The 17,309-nt window shown below is 38.9% G+C and overlaps 1 protein-coding gene across 1 annotated transcript in view; it reads right to left on the minus strand.

Moving 5' to 3' along the window:
* COL19A1 (collagen type XIX alpha 1 chain) overlaps positions 1–5,057 on the minus strand; it is a 423,669-nt gene extending 418,612 nt beyond the window's left edge. The window contains exon 1 of the mRNA XM_045294677.1: positions 4,956–5,057. Within this exon, the coding sequence (XP_045150612.1) occupies positions 4,956–5,046 (91 nt within the window). The 5' untranslated portion in view covers positions 5,047–5,057. The remainder of the gene's footprint in view (positions 1–4,955) is intronic.
* Positions 5,058–17,309: the final 12,252 nt, after the last annotated feature.

Below are 17,309 nucleotides of genomic sequence, written 5' to 3' on the forward strand. Positions count from 1 at the left end.
TGACTTCTGCCCCAAAGCTATTCCTCTAAAGAGGAATATTCTTTAGGATTCAGAAGCTATATTGAGTATCTACTAGTTGTGAAGTTTTCTTCCACTTTCAAATCTTAGGTGTTACAAGTGGTGACAACTTACAAGGCATCATATTGAACAAGAATTCTGAAAAGCACAAAATAAAATTCTCTAGATCAACAAATACACACTAGACTTAAGAGTACAGTGTATTTTAACCAGTATAAACCAAATTTCATAATAATAGCTTTCTCTTTGTAAATAAATAGAAAACCAGTGTAAATTAGTGTATGTGCATAATTTGTCACCCAGGTAAATAATAAATCCAATAGGTATAGAAGCTAAAACTTTATCATAAATGGAAGAAAAATTATTCTTTAAATGGCCTTCCATCATCCTACTTTATCTAGTCTTATTTTGCTGTTCATTCCTCTTATTTAGGTTAACTGGAGTTTTTTTTTTTCAGTTTTTTTTTAAACAATTATATTGGAAGTTAATACATATATCATATTCCATCATTCAATCACATCAAGCAGTATTGTGCAATTGCTACCGCAATCAGTTTCAAAACAAATCAGTTTCAAAAGAAAATGTTGAAAACCAGATCAGGCCTAAAGCGCATTAGAGGGGGGAATCAACTGACAAGACTTAAACCATTCAAATCAGGTTTAGCACTCTATTTTCCTCCCATTCCTACATTTGGATAGAGGGAAGTCGCCGGAGGCTTATTTCCTATGTGGATCCCACAAATGTAACTGGGATTCCCACTGTCATCCATAGCCTTCTGCAAACCAGATTCTCACAATTTAGGCTCTGATACGATTCCCTCCTTCGGTTTAGGATTATATGATTGATAACCTTTGGTGACTGCTGCTTGTGTGCTTCTTCTACATGAACTTATTTGAAATTTCACTTAGATGGCTGCTTGTTTGGAAATAAGCCTTGAAGATCCCAGACACTATTTTATCTGATAGCCGGGCACCATCTAATTTCTTCACCACACTTTGCTATAGCATGCATACCTTCTTTATTCCCTACCTGAGGGTGAGTATTCAGCAGGGCCATCATGTAAGAACCAATTGTTCTTACATTGGAGCTAGAATTTAGTGCGAGCCCCAAACCCTTTCCTGGATCTATGTTGGGGGTTTTTTTTGTATCTGCCTTTGGCTCCCTTTCAAAACCTCCTTATTAATTTTTGGCAGAGTCTTATCAATCATCCCCCTGGGGCATAACAGTCTTCCATTAATATCATCTTTTATTAGCCCCTGGTACTAATTTTTTAAAGCCCTGTTGAGAGAGGGATATTGTGCCAATGCAGGCTCACTCCAAGTCATTCTCAGTGAACATTACTGTAAAATTCCCCTGACAGTTAGCCCCATTGTTTGTGTAATTAGCATCCAGCCAGGAAAGGGCTCAATCTGTGCACGTAAATAATTCAAGTGATCTTGTTTTAATACAATATTTTGGTGCTAATTTGCTATTTCTTCCTTATAGCAGATTAAAGAAAGAGTAAGCAAAGAAGAAATTTATTTGATACATAAGATTTCTAAGACACAAAAGATACGAAGTAATAATAACAATATATAATTGATCAAGGAATCCTGAGGGTGGGAGGGTGGGGGGAGGGAGGAAACAAAAGAGGAACTCAAGTAGAAAATGTTTTGGAAATGATGATGGCAACAGATGTACAAATATGCTCGATACCATGGAGGTAGGATTGTGATAAGAGCTGTAAGAGCCCCCAATAAAATGATTTAAAAAAAAAAGATTTCTAAGACAGAAGAGACTTTTAAGTAACTGATTCAAATGGGTAGTGATTATGTAAATAATTTTAAAAGTATAGTCCTCTTCCCCTATCCTCTTTTGACAGCTAGCCGAGCTGAAACAACCATTTTCAAACTAGCATTCGGCTGTAGTATAAATACGTGCCAATAGGCCTTATCTCATAATCTCCATATAATAGTAAAATTGATAAAAAGAATATGAAATGACAAAATTCTAATACCTTTGAGATTTTAAAACTCAAATTGTTACTGAATCTATCCATATAACTCTCTAATTCTGTCTCAATTACAATATTTCAAGTGATCATTCAACATATCATAGGGTTACAGTAAAGCAGTTAAAAGATTCAGCTTATCCTCTGTATATTTAGGTTTAATTGTAGACTGATGACAACTTCCCAGACTCCAGAGCTGAAACCTTAGCCTCTCCCTCAGATTTGTTATATTTTATTTTTAGATGTAATCACTTCCCTCCGGAAAATGGTTAGTGACCACACGCACAGGTCTGCACATGAGGAAACTAAAAAGGGAACAGTAGGTTGTGAATCAGATACACACACACAGAGTCCCCTGCCAGACCATGCCCAAGCGTCATAGTCTTCAATAATCCCCGTGGCAGTGCTGTGCTGACATTCTCAATTAATTCAGATGGGACTTGAGGTTAAGCAATTTCATTGGCACATTTAGTGCCAGTCCCTTTACTAGCACCTTCTACCAAAGGGGCATGATGAAACTCAACCTGAGTTTTTTCTCCATTATTTCTCCTTTGTGCTATGTAACTCTTGTTGTAATAATCCACACTGGTTTTCAGTGTGTGCTCTTAGGAAAATCTTTTTAAAATCTTAATTAGGCAATGTATACTGAGCCAGAATATAGACATTTTGTTAATTGTACATACACTGTAACCTTGTAAAAGGTCTGAGATGCGACAGCCTCAAGGGCAAAACATTCAAGGAAGTCAAAAAATGAGAGTGTTATTGAAAACTAAAATATAATTAATTCATTAAATATAACAAAATAAAAAGGAACTTTGAGAAAAAATGAGTAAAAAGGAAAAGAAATATGTTAACTGTCCCAAAGATTTCTATTTCTCAGTGTGCTTTCCTCAGACATCCTGAATTAGTTCCGCAGGGTCGCTGTGGGGGAAAGGCCTGGTGATGGAGTAGTTATGAGGCCTTCACTGCACAAGGCCACGGGCCACCAGCTGGAATCCACGCGCTGCTCTGCAGGAGAAAGATGAGGCTCTCTACTGCTGTCAGAAACTCACGGGCCAGTCCTACCATGTCTAGAGGGCCTGATGAGAATACAGTGGGAGGTTCTCATTTCTTTTCACAGAGGTATGAAGTTTATGGGGGACCAGAATGCAACTAACAGCGTCACTACAAGCTGGAATAGACTGATGGCAGTGAGTTTTTGAGGGGTGCTATGTAGATAAGAGAAGGTTTGCTGTTCCCATAAAGAGTGTCCGAAACCCTCGGGGCAGTTCTGCCCTGTCCTATGGTATCACTGTGAGTTGGAATCAACTCAAGGAACTGACTTTGCTTTGAGGGTCATTATGGCTCAGAACTGACTAAATGGCAGTGAGGCTTTTTTCCTTTTCCTTTCTCGTTTTCTTTTTTGAAAGGAACATGTTAACCCCCCCCGCCCCCCTTATGGCTCTATTGAGTGTCAAACCTCAAAGTTGGAGGTTCAAAGCCACCAGGCCTCTGCTTTGGAAGATGAGTCTGTCCGTTCCTGTAAAGATTTACAAAGCCTTTGAAATCCTCTATAGGTCACTATGAGTCAGAATCAACTCAATGACAGTGGATTTGGGGAGATTTTTACAAGTAGAAATAACAGAATCTCATCTTAGCCTGCTGTTGTACAATGAAATCTGAGAGGGGAGACCCAGAAATTTAGTATCCCAGGTGATTCCTATTTGCATTCAAATTGGAGGACCATTTCTGCAGATCCCTCAAATCATCTTAATCCTTAAGAACATTATTACATATAGTTGTTACCTAAAAACTGTCCTACTCAACTAAAGGTTCACTTTCCTTTCTAACCAAGAGTTTTCTCCTCTCTGATGAAATTGCAACACATATTATTTACATAATGTCTTAGCAACACCAGAGTAACCACCACCACGCATGTAATTTTTCCATGACCTTACTACTGATTTATTTCTCACTGAAGATAGTAAATGTTTTGCCCCAGAAAAGCATGACAGCCATAAGATGCTATTTATACAATGATGAAATATCCAAAATGTCATGCAGATTATTTTCAGAAATGCATTCCCTGACAAACTACTACAATATTGTAAGACTTCCATAATACTACAAGAAACTAAAATGTATAATATCTGTATGAAATTGTTTTTATATGTGACTTAATCCAAAATCTGTGCTGAATGAGTTCACGCCTACTCAATAAAAAGTAATAAATATTCACAAAAATAAGCACAATAAGACCCACAGTGTCTGGTCCCATCAAATCTATAACCTGTACATAGACGAACTGAAGTTTCTTTTACATCGGAGTTAGTTTCCTTTTGCTTAGCAAACACTTTCTTCAATGTGTCTGGTAGTTCAACTTTGTATTAAGTACATTTAGGTGAGTAATTTACACATGCTGAAATATCAGGTAAAACATTTATTTAAATCAGCCACATGATATGTTTTTTTTAAAATCAAAGGTGAAAATAACTGTCTCAAACTGCCACCAAAACTTTTGAAATATTTGTGATTGATAAATTTAACAATTGAACAAATATATATATTTTTAATTTAAAGAAGCCCTCTAAAGGTATGCCACCCTTCCATGAGCCTCTTCTGAGATACTACAAACACTGACATATAGTTAAGCAGCATTTTATACCCCCTTTTCTGCTTTTCATTTTTCCCTAATTAACATTATATATGTTCTCTATTTCTCCCAATCAGATATAAGTATTTTTTTACTTAGAGTTTAAAGTAAATTCTCAAAAAAGCAAAGGGAGAAATATTTAGTGTCTTATATGTGAGGGTCCAATATGGAAGCAGAATAAATTATTATTTATTCTGCAATAGTAGATTTAATCTTAGGGTACTTCAACTTTAACTAGGCTTGCTTTATTTTTAAAACGTGATTTACATATGATGAACGACAATTGGTGCCTGGGGAAAGAGGTCTCCGGCATACCTGGCTTGTCCCGGACTGTCACGGAAGTGGACGCAGGAAGCAGGAAGACCGCCACCCAAAGCCAAAGTCTCCAAGACCTCGCGTGCCTCATGGCGCCTCGAAACCATGTGAACCAGCAGCCACAGATCTGCAACAGAAAAAAGATCAGTTTACTGTACCAAAGGTCAGTTCACTGCACATCTTGCCCTTCAGTGCTACCTCCAGAAAACCTTCATCACCGAAGAGAAAGAAGTACATTTTTAATAATTTTATAGTTCTCTTAATTGACCCTATGATTACATAAGCAACGTTTGCATAGTCCATCTGTATTAAAGATCTCTGAACACATTTCAGATTAATTTCTAAGTTAATTTTTAATGCCTATGTAGACTCTTCTCTCTTAAATGCTCTTTAAAAGTCACATTTATAAAGGTTTATATATTTTTAAAATATAATTTTACTGTTCATAATTCTGTTTTCTCCTCTAGATATTAGGTTTAGATATTTTGGTTTAAGTAATGCTATTGTGCTTTTGAGAAACTTCACCATGTTGTTATTAGATTCAATAATCTCTGCTACTAGGGTGAGCATTGCTCAGATAAAAAGTAATCTTTCTTTTCTACTTAAAGAGAAAAAATGAATATATGTAATGGCAGCCATGCACACACCTACCATTGGCATCATATTTATCATTAACATGTTACTTCCCAAAACTGTTGGTCTTTTACAATGCCAACTGCTATTTTTCAGGTATTATATTAAAAGAGATAGTAAGTATATATCTGCAAAAGCTTAAACTCATTTAAATTAAAATTTTAACAAAATAATTAACATGGATATGAATTGCAAGTAAAAATAGAGTGACACCTTTGGTTTATTTGACAATTTCAGTATGAATAGAATAGCTATTCTAAGACTTCTAAATGTGTAAATTAATATTTTTTGCTATCAATCAAACTTTAATCAAGTCAAACGTAAGAGAACTTGTCATAGCAATGTCTAAATTCTGTCAATAGACATTCTTTAGAAAAAATGCTACAGCCCCCAACTTGTTTGGTATTCTAAGTTTGCTAAGTACCCCAAGATCAGCATTTTTAAATTAATTCAAGGTTTTAGATATTTCTGGATGAATAGCTGGAAGCAGCAACTGCAACATTAAAACTGTATGTGTGGTTCTAAATATCAACCAGCTGGCTTTATGATTTTTTCTCTTGAACTCTTTCATCTAGATATAGTCCCAATCCTCGTATGACTTTACAAACCTATACTACCATTTCAAGTTAGTGGGTAACTTTTTAAATAGTAATTAATTCTATTTAAAGTAAGATACATTTACAAATATTAATTTGCTTTCCAGAGAGATCTTTGGTTATATTTGCACTTTAACCCAAGTAATTCTATTAGTTGAATAACTGGCTGTATGAAATAATGATATCTCCTAATAATACTGATATCTCTTGAGTCTGAGGTTGATAATGATATGCAGACAGTTAAAAAGGTGCCAAAGCATCATAGAAATAAATGTATGTTCTTGAGCAGTTGGCGTCTGTTGAAACAACACAGCCAGGAATCAATAAAACCATGAGCATATGAGCTCAATATCAAACTCCCTCAGCAATTTCCTCGAGTCACTTACAGAATGAGAGCCTTTCATTGCAAGGTCATTGGTATCATGAGCCTCATTTAGCCAAAGTGTTTCAAGAGTTAGATGTGGGTTTAGTTGACTAGATCGTCCAGTTAATGAAGAGTTTCCATTTCACCCCTCCACTGTAATGCATTTATACAAGGTCACCAAGAACTTAAGAGACTCCTTTTGCTCTTCACCTTACTAAATCTTAGTGACATTTTGGACCAGATTGACCGCTCCATCTGGGAAACCCTCACTGTCATTGACACCCTCCTTGTTGGCTTCTCTGACCGTCCTCTGGGCTATTTCCTTCTAAAGGACCTCCTCAGGTCTGTATTCTTTCTGAGCTCTTAAAATGGAGGTCGTAATCGTGAGATCCACCCCTCTCTCCTTACAGCAGGTCCTCAGATGAGCTTTCCGTTTTCTTGGCTTTAAATAGTATCTGTGAACAAATGAACCTAAAATTTACATCTCAGGTCCAGTAGTCCTCATCTCCGAAATTTAGATGGCATACCCAGTGCCTAGAGAACACCTACAGATTGAACTGCTGATCGTCAACGACAACCTGTTCCCTTCATATTCTTCTTGATCTCAGTAAGCAACATGTTCAAATGAGAAAGCCAGGCATAATATTAATTCCATATCACCATGCCCAGCATCCGGATCCTCAGCAAAGTCATGGTAATAGTCAGTGCCATTTCTAAAGGAGTGTGGGCATGTGAACCATGCCAGAGATTTCAAATGGGGTGACACCAAATGACTTGATAAAGTTTATCTGTATTTCAGCAAAAACTATATTAGTTTTCATAAAAATATCCTTATGGTTAGTTATTACAATGAAAACATCTTCATAATACAGCTAAGTCTATCAATACACCCACCAGCCTAAAATTCTATGCTAATTTCCTTTTGGAATCTTTTGATGCACTCTATAAAGAGAGGCTGTTATTACTCGTGTGCATAATGCTTTGAATTACATGGTTTGGCCTGTACACATCACAAGCACGTGCTGATGTTTCTGTTGCTGCCAATGTTTTTTGCTGATTTTGTCAAACTTTCTGGCGTTTTAGCTACAATATGGTAGTAAATAAGATTTGTGAACCTATATCAATTTTCTGAGAATTAAGTAGAAATTTAAAGAAATAAAGGAGAACATTTTTTTAACTTACACTCAGTTATTAATTATTATTGCAACTCAGCGTAGAAAGATTTTACAGAAAAATTTGTTTTAGCATTCATATCATTTGATAAATACTGCATTTAAATAATTGACAACCATCTGTATCACATATAGTTCTATGAGGAAAATTTATAGTAATCATTACTAAGGATTCTATATGGTTGGTAGAGGAGGAGGCTCATGGGAAAGAGGTGATACCATGAGTTACTGCCCAGGGTGCCATCAACCCTAATGACACCACTGTTATTGTTAGTCCTAAACATGAATCTCCATTGCTCTGCCACGATCCTAGTTTAGGCTACTTTGGGTCTGGATGCTCAACAACTTCCTAACTAGTACCATACTCATTATTGTCCCTTGACTAAATTCTTTCTCTGTACAGCAACTGGAGAGTACTTTTAAAAATGAACATTAGACCATGTCCCTTTCCTGATTCAAATCCTGTAATGGCTCCCTATTGCATTTCACATGTAATCCCAAAGCTTTTTCATGATTTATAGTGCTTGCTACTAGTTGTCATCTCATCAGTTTTGACTCGTGGTGATGCATAAACTACAAGAGAAAATGTCACTGGGTCCTGTGCCGTCTTCATGATTGTTGGTGTGCTTGAGTTCTCAATCCAGCATCTTAGACCGCGCAACCACATTACTGCCTATATTGAGTTCTAAAGTTCATTGTTATGGCTATTGTGTAGTGCATTCAATATGGGACTCAACTTCCAGCACTATATCAGATAAGCTCCTGTGATCTAGGCTTTCATTGGCTAATTTTCAGAAGTACTTTATAGGCCTTTATTCTTAGTCTGTCTTAGTCTGGAATCTCTGGTGAAGCCTGTTCACCATGGGTGATCCTGATGGTATTTGAAATAATTGTGGCATAGCTCCCAGAATCACAGCAATATACAGGACACTACTGTACGAAAAACCGACAGACTAATTGATGATAGTTTCTATGACCTCGATGTTCTGAATAATTTGGCCCCCATCCACTTCTCCAGTCTCATGTGGTACCACTTTCTTCATCAAAATTTTGTTACTCAAATTCCAAGGTTTTTTCCAGCCTTAAGGCTTTTGTCCATGCTATTTTCTATATATAAGCACCTACATCTGATCACTGTGTCCTCTCATCCCATTATTCTCTAGTACAGATTGAATTCTGTCTGTATTTGTATGTTTATTGTCCCACAACAGCACTAAGCTTCATGAAATAGGGACTGACTGTCACGTTAATCACTGCTTCCTGGGTGTTAAACACAACACCTAGTCAAGAAATATCATAAATATTTGTTAAAGAAAGAGAGAACAAAAAAATGAGAGAGAGAGATTGTCAATTTTTAAGTCTTCAGATACAATGATTTGCTGGGTAAGTAAAAAAATATTGCCACTGGGTTCATATAAGCATGGGTCTACACCAAACAAAAAATGTTTAAACATGTCTGTGCATCAGTGGATGGCCACAGACAAGTTTTCTCAGTAATATAATTGTCTTCATCTCTTTAAGATTACTTAATTTGTTTTTAAGTCAAATCTAAACAGTGGCTTCTCTGGGGATGTGCTGGGTCAATTAAATTGCAGGACGCAAAGTCAGCTCAGAAAGTTGTGGAACACTGGGGTGAAACACAAAGGGAGTACAACAGAGCAGCAAGGGGAGCAAAGCGAGCAAAGTCCTCGCGGAATCCTGAAAATGGACTTCAGACTCAGAGGGCAGGGCTTGCCACCTCATCAGACTCGATCGGAAAACATACATAAGGGTCAGCAAACAGACCTGGAACTATAGGCCACTTTTCTTCTTCTTCTTTTTTTCATGTCTAGCTATATAAGATAGGCAAGATAATAATCCTGAGGAGAAAACAATGGAACTTCTGGTCCTGGGGTGACAGGGAAGAGGGGAAGGTAGGGGAAAAGGAGGGGGGAGCCAACAAACCCAGGACAAGGGAACAAGAGACCTAAATTCAATGGCGAGAAGGGTGTAGAATGCCTGGTGGGGTTTGATCAAGGACAATGTAGCCTAGAGGAGATACAGAGAGCCAAATGAAGGTCAAACACGATAGTCGGGCAGGATGGAAGGAACTAGGAAGCAAAAGACATTTACTGAGGTATAAATATAGGCATGTATACATGTAAATATATTAATATATAAAGCTAGGAATATCGGTCTATGTACATATATTTATGTTAAGTATTAAGGTAGCAGATGGACATTGGGCCTCTACTCAAGTACTCCTTCAACACAAGAATACTTTGTTCTTATAACCTGGCATTCTGTGATGTTCACCTTCCCTACATGATTGTTGAAGGCAAAGTTGGTACATAAGCAAATATGGTGAAGAAAGCTGATGGTGACCAGCTATTAGAAGATATAGCAACTGGGGTCTTAAAAGTTTGAAGTTAAACAAGCAGCCATCTAGCAGGCAAGCAACAAAGCCCATATGGAAGAATCACACCAGCCTGTGTGATCATAAGGTGTCCACAGGATCAGGTGTCAGGCATCAAAATACCCCAAAAGATCATATTAATGCAAAGGAGGCGGGTTGGAGTAGAGACCCAAAGCCCGTCTGTAGACAATTGGACATGCCCTCTCAGAAGGGTCACAGGAAGGGAAGAGCTAGCCAGGCTGTAGTACAGCACTGATGAAACACACAACATTCCTCTAGTTCTACCACCCCTACACCCCATCATGTCCCCAGCTACCTTACAAATCTGGATAGACTGGAGTATGTACACTGGTACAGATAAGAGCCCTCAACACACGAAATCCAGGACAGATAAACTCCTCATGAATAATCATGGGAGTACTGATACCATGAGGGGAGGAGAGGATAGGGGAAGAGGGGGAAGAAAGAGGGAACCGATCACAATGAACAACGTATAAACCCACCCTCCACCCCACCCCCCAAGGGGGATGAACAACAGAAATGTGGAAGGGAGAGGCAGTTGGTGTAAGATATGAAAATAGGAATTATTTATAATTTATCGAGGGCTGATGGGGGCGGGGGTGGGGAGAGAAGCTGATACCAAGGGCTCAATTAGAAAGAAAATGTTTTGAAAATGATGATGGCAACATATGTACCAATGTGTTTGACACAATGGATGTATGGATTGTTGTAAGAGCTGTAAGAGCCCTCTTCAGAATTCCATTGGGAAAATATTGGTAAAATTTCTCGAAGGTCAAAGGACAGTTAAAGGGTCTTATTATGAAGAAGTTTTAAGAAAATTAAAAACTACACTAGTGAGACAAAGGCCAGCAACGTTACACAAAGGATTCTTCCCCGGTGGCAATAATGCACTTGCTCATTCTTTGAGGGTAACAATGACTGCCCCAAGAGTTTCACTGGAAACGCATCGACTCTGCAGCCCTAATGTGGTCTTTGGAGACTTCTTTTTGTTCCTGGCATGCAACCAACCCAAACCAAACTCGCTGACATTAAATTCACTCCGACTCATAGTTACCAGATAGCACAAAATAAAAGGCCTCTGTGGGTGTCTGAAGCTGTACATCTTTACAGGAGCAGAAAACCTCCCCTTTCTCCCATGGAATGACTGGTGATTTTGCAGTTAGCAGCCAAACATGTAGCCTACTCCTCCACCAGAGCACTGAGACATTTGTGCCTCAGGTCTGCCTGACCAGAAAAGAAGAGCGCTGAGTAGAAATATGCCATGCTTGGAAAGAACAGCTCATACACAATCCAGACTTTCCCCCCAAGGTCATTACTGGTGAGGAGACATGGTGCTACTCTTCAGACCCTGAAAGTAAACATCAACCAAGCCAGTGGAAGATGCCATCATCACCTCACCCAAAAAAGAGCACCTCAAGTGGAATCAAGATTAAGATGATGTTCATTTGTTTTTCGGAATATAGGGATCATTTATAATTTATCAAGGGTTGATGGGGGCGGGGGCGGGGAGAGGAGCTGATACTAAGGGCTCAATTAGAAAGAAAATGTTTCGGAAATGATGATGGCAATATATGTACAAATGTGTTTTAACACAATGGATGGATGTATGGATTGCGATAAGAGCTGTAAGAGCCCCCAATAAAATAATTTGAAAAGAAAAGAAGAAAAATGCTTCCAAGAATGGAATCTCAGGTTTGACAAATGTATTAAGTGTAATGGAGAGTACTTTTAAGGTGATAAGGTTGTTTTGTAAAAAACATTTAAATACACAGCTTTGAAAAAAAATCTTGTTTTTTTGGGAGGGTATCCCTTCATATACTTGGAAAGAAATGAAAGCAGAATATGTAAATCAAGTGATGAAATGGTAGGCTTGCTGGGTAAGATGGTGCAGGGCCTCTCCTTAAAGGCTTCTTGAGTTATCAACCAAGTCAAATCTGCCTATGCAATAAGCAGAATTCAACTGCTTTGCTATCTGATATTTATTAGGTTTATTCTGCAACACTGAAATCTGGTGATAGTTAGGTTTTATATATAATACTAGGCATTAGAAACTACACTGAAAAAGAAACGACAAAAATATGGGAAGAAAAAGAAAGTGAGAAAGAAGTACTCACTCCCAATTGGTCAGCTTGCTATGCACAACACAACATGTAACTTAAAAAAAAAAAAAAGTACTTTTAGTTTGCTGGATGGCTAACATAACCCAGGTTTTCAAAAGATTCATTGTAAATAGAAATGCTGTGTTACTAAGATTTTTATTTTTAAAATCAAATCTTCTAACTACTTCCTCATATGCTTGTATATAACTCTGTTAAGAAAATCTGGTCATCCTGTTAAAAAGTGGCACATCGTGCAAATAAAGTAAAGACCACAGGTGTCAGACATATGTTACTCTCACGAATCTATGAGATAGACAATATATCTCTAGTGAAGCATTGGTAGAGTTTATAGGTTATATGATAAAATCGGCTTCAAAATCACATCTACAGCATTATAAACTTCAGCCTATAAGGAAAAAAATTATCTTGAGAACTTCAGACTAACTCTAGCATTATGTCACAGTTTTATAATTGAACTGATGACATTGAAGTCAGTTTGCAGATGTTTTTTGATGTTTAGGAAAAAATTCTGCCCTCATTATATTCTATCATAACCTTTATATTTTGACTACAGCCATCAGCATTACCTTAAGAATAGATGTTTAAATTCTCAAAATCTTCCTCCATTCCTTCTTCACTCATCATATCAAATCCCGAATTTTATCTAAAAAATGTACTTTTCAAAAATTTTACCCTTAGGGAAAAAACAACAACTTATACCTTTAAAGAACTTTTGGAATCCATTCTAACTCTCTCACACCCACTGCTAATGTCCTTATCATTTCTGATCTAGAAAACTACAATGGACTTCCATCTAAACTCCCTCTTGCAGTCTTGTTCCACTAAATTCCAGCTCCCCACTGCTCACAAATTCCATTCGTAATCGAAAAACCTAGTTCCTTTAAGTGTCCGACTTCAAGTCTTATTGTAGCTTGTCATTGCCCACTCCTAAGTGGGGCACAGTCCTTGACAGTTGGCATCCCACTCATCTATGCAGCAGCAAGCCCAGCTCTCTCCTTCCAAGCAGACTCTATGCCATCACACTACTCACAATTCCCCAAACATGTCAGGCTTCTTCTGCACATGCTGTTTCTGCTGTTGGAATCTCCTTCCTTTGATCCTCTTTCCATATGGTGAACACTTACTTAGCCTTCAACTTGTAGGTCAAATGCCATGTCCTTTGCAGAGTCTGCCAGAACCATCCCAGGCAGAGTTTCTTACTTTCTACCTTGTGATCCCACACTGCTTGGTTGTGACTTATGCTTAGCCCAGTCAGTAATGTATACGATAATTTGTTTGCATCCTAGCTCCCCTCTAATTTATCTTATCCACTTGTCTTTTGTTTAAACTCATAGAACTCCCAAACGAACAAAAATCATTAGCTGTCCAGTCAATTAGGACTCATGGTGAGGGCCCCCTCTATATAGCACAGAGAAGAACTTCCCCAAGGCTTTAAGTCTTCCAAGGCAGTACATCTCTACAGAATGAGATAGCTACATTTTTCTCATGTGGAATAGATGGTGGGTCTGAACAAACAAACTTTGGGCTAGCAACCGAGTGCTTTAAACACTGTGACAGCCAGGCCCAGCCTACTTAGCATATAGTGGGTACCACCTGTTTCATTTGTAGGACAAATATAGTCTAAGTCATTATGTCTGGACTAAAAGTAAACAAAAGGAATGTTTAGTACTGATGAGTAATATAACCAGAAAGGGATTTCACATTTAGAGTAACAGTGCTTCTCTCTGTTGTGCACAGGGTGGCTATGAGTCAAAACCAACTCAATAGTACCCATCAACAAAGTAAATGAGGTGATGAGGAATGATAGTCAGAGATGTACTGAAGATTACTGAAATACGCTTCAGTGGACATCATTTTAGTTAGTGAGAAAAACTTATTCAGAAGCCATACTTCGACGAGAGGCCGTCTTTCAAACAGAACAAGGGGCTACTGACTGCATGGTTTAAAATCCAGACCGGTGTATGTTTGGATTGTGTCTTTTCACCATACTTATTCAATCTGCATAGTGAGCGAATAGCCTGAGAAGCGGGACTCTATGAAAAAGAACATGGCATCAGGATAGAAGGAAGCTTATTAACCACCTGTGACATGTAGATGAGGCAACATTGGTTGCTGAAAGGAAAGAAGACTTGAGGCACTTACTGATGAAGATCAAAGAATATAGCCTTCAGGGTAGATTGCAACTCAATGTAAAAAGAACAAAAATCCCCACAACAGCCGTATAAGGAACAGAGAAAAGATATGAAGTTGTCAAGAATTTCTTTTCACTTCATTCCACAATCAACACTTACGGAAGCATCGGTAAAGAAATCAAATGACATCTTACAATGGGCAAATCTGCAGCAAAAGACCTCTCTAAAAGTATTAAAGCGCAAATACATCGCTTTGAGGGAATAGGTACATATAAAGCAAGCAATGGGATTTTTAATTGCCTCGTGTGCTGGACAATGGACAAGGAAAACTTCAGAAGACTTGGTGCACCTGATTTATGCTGCTGGCAAAGAATATCGAGGCACAAAACAAGTGCAACAAGGATGCTCCTTAGAAGCAAAGATGGGAAACGTCATCTTACACTTAGGGCGGCATCTTCTCAGGAAGGACTATCCTCTGGGAAAGGACAGGATGCTGGGTAAAGCAGAGGGTCAATGGAAAAGAGGCCTGTGAAGGAGATGGATTGACACGGTGGTTGTAACTGTGGGCTCACACATGACAAATCTGAGGATGGTGCAGGGCTGTGCAGTGTTTTGTTCTGCCATACCTAGGGTCGCTTTGAGTCAGAGCTGACTCCACAGCACCTAATACAACTATGAGAGAGAGAAAGGGGGGTTGGGGCAGAATGCTACCGAAATTGCTGCCACCCTAGAAAACATAGTCCCTGTTTCTGAATGTTCACACACTTCTAAAATGGACAAAACTCTCACATTTCCTCAAAGTTTCTATGGTATTTCTGTCACTTCAAAAGCAACACCTACTTCCCAGATGGTCTGAATAGCCTCAGATTCTCGTTAAGCATGCTAAACTGAACCCTCCATTTCAACAACTTGCCTGTTTTGATTTACTCCTTTGAACTATGCGTGTCTGTCTCTATTAACTAGGATATTGTTCTCGACCGACCGTGATTTTTCTCTTCAGTTCTCCAGCTCCATGCTCATGTTGTCAGTTGACATGGAGTCGGTTCAGAGCCATAGAAACCTTATGCAAAACACAGTCAAACGCTGCTCAGGCCTGTGTCGCCCTCACCATTGTTCCTATACTTGAGCCACTTATCAATGACCCAATTCCTTTTTTTTAAACTTATCAATGATTCAATGACATACTTTTAATGAAACATAATTTTTCCCCCCAAATTTTCAACTTTTTCTAGTTTTTCCACTTGGAAGACTCTATTGGTTTCTGATCTAATAATCTCCCTAGCTCACAATTATCTTGATTTATCTCTTTCCTTTCCTTTTCTTATCCACGTTGTCCTTGTGTAGATAAGACAGGTCTATTGTTCCACTCTTGGATTCACCATCTTTCTATCAGTTCAAAATGTAAAGCATAGCTTCTGTACCTCATTATCTCAGTACTGGCCTCCAAAATAACACCTTAAAGAGCCCCATGCTCTTAGCCCTCTTTTCCGATCTCTCATGGGCAGGTGATTTAAGACACTCATCCATCGTCCTTCTCCCTACCATCTGTCCCTCCTCATCTCAGGTTTCCCCCAGCTTGGGTTCTCTGTGTTACCAGACACATGACTGCTCACTCCCACCTCTAAGCCTTCACACATGCCATTCCTTCTGGCTGGAATGCCCTCGGTGCTTGCTGTCTTCTGCGAAGCCTTGTTATTCTCTGCCTGTCTAAGATATATGTTCTCAACATGACCTGCCTCAAATAACCCAACTCTACTCCCATGCATTCTCTTATTTCCATCGTCCTTTCATGATTATAGACCAGCATCTTTACAGTTCTGCTGGTTTATTTATCTTTCTTCACTTGAATGTCTATTTATTTTGCCACAGACATATAACCATGGTTTCTATCTCCATATCTTCTGCTGCCTCTAAAACCATCTTTTCTAGATACCCAGTGGGCATTTCTGCTTACTGGAGAAAATTAACTAAAATCGCAGCAGGGGAGATTACACTGGAGAACTAGCGAGTAGATGGAACATTTCCATTTCTGGAGAATACCATGGGCTCCCATCTGTTTTGGATGGTTTCCTTGGATGACTTAATGATTCAGATACACAACTGTGATAATAATCACGCCTGGTTTTTCTTCCACCTTTTTGTTCAGTGACCTGTTCATACCAGGTTTATATTCAAGCCTGTGTTGCCACATCTTCTCCCTCTTTGCCCCAAACACTCCAGTTAGATTCTTACCAGTATGAGAGATCAGCCTAGATATAACCTCATGGGAGCAACTGCCAATAATGTCCTCCGTTTTCTGTCCCCCGGGGAGAGAGTGAATTTTCCACCCCTTAAAAGAGAAAAAATATCTCTTTTCCACACTGAGGAGATATTGCAGAATGCTGGCAGCCTTCTTCAGAGAAGAGTGTTTATGTGCAATTGGGCATTGTACATCATCTGAACATTTAATAACCACATGTCCATGGCCTTTACCTACAGAAGATCTTTCCTTTTTTTAGGAAGAGGGAAAGGAGGAGTGGGTTGCTTGTATTTCCTCCTCCCCCGTATCAGGAAGGTATACATTTCTTCTAGAGCAATGACCATGGTCCCATTTTGTTCCTTAGACTGCTCCAAGCAGAAGAGACCAAGAAGTACTTAGCTGGGCTTGGGGACAGGGGACTTTTACTTCCAATTTCCCAACCCAAGCTGTGGCTCCCCAACACTCACTCCTGCAAACCCGGGATGGCGCTGCGAATACCAAGTGATTTTTCAAGAATCTGAGTTCCCTTTTGGATGCCCGGCACCCTGAGACCTGGGCCTGGCAGGGCACTCAGGTACCCTCCTTCCTTTCCACCTTCGCACGCCCGTTACCTGGCCTGTCCGCCAGCCCATCCGCCAGCCCATCCGCCCACGAGCTCTTCGGCTTGCTCCCTCCCTCAAGA

The sequence above is a fragment of the Echinops telfairi genome, unplaced genomic scaffold, assembly GCF_000313985.2.
Source record: "Echinops telfairi isolate 266 unplaced genomic scaffold, ASM31398v2 ScPeMD7_3533;HRSCAF=4204_0, whole genome shotgun sequence".
Classification (NCBI taxonomy): domain Eukaryota; kingdom Metazoa; phylum Chordata; class Mammalia; order Afrosoricida; family Tenrecidae; genus Echinops; species Echinops telfairi.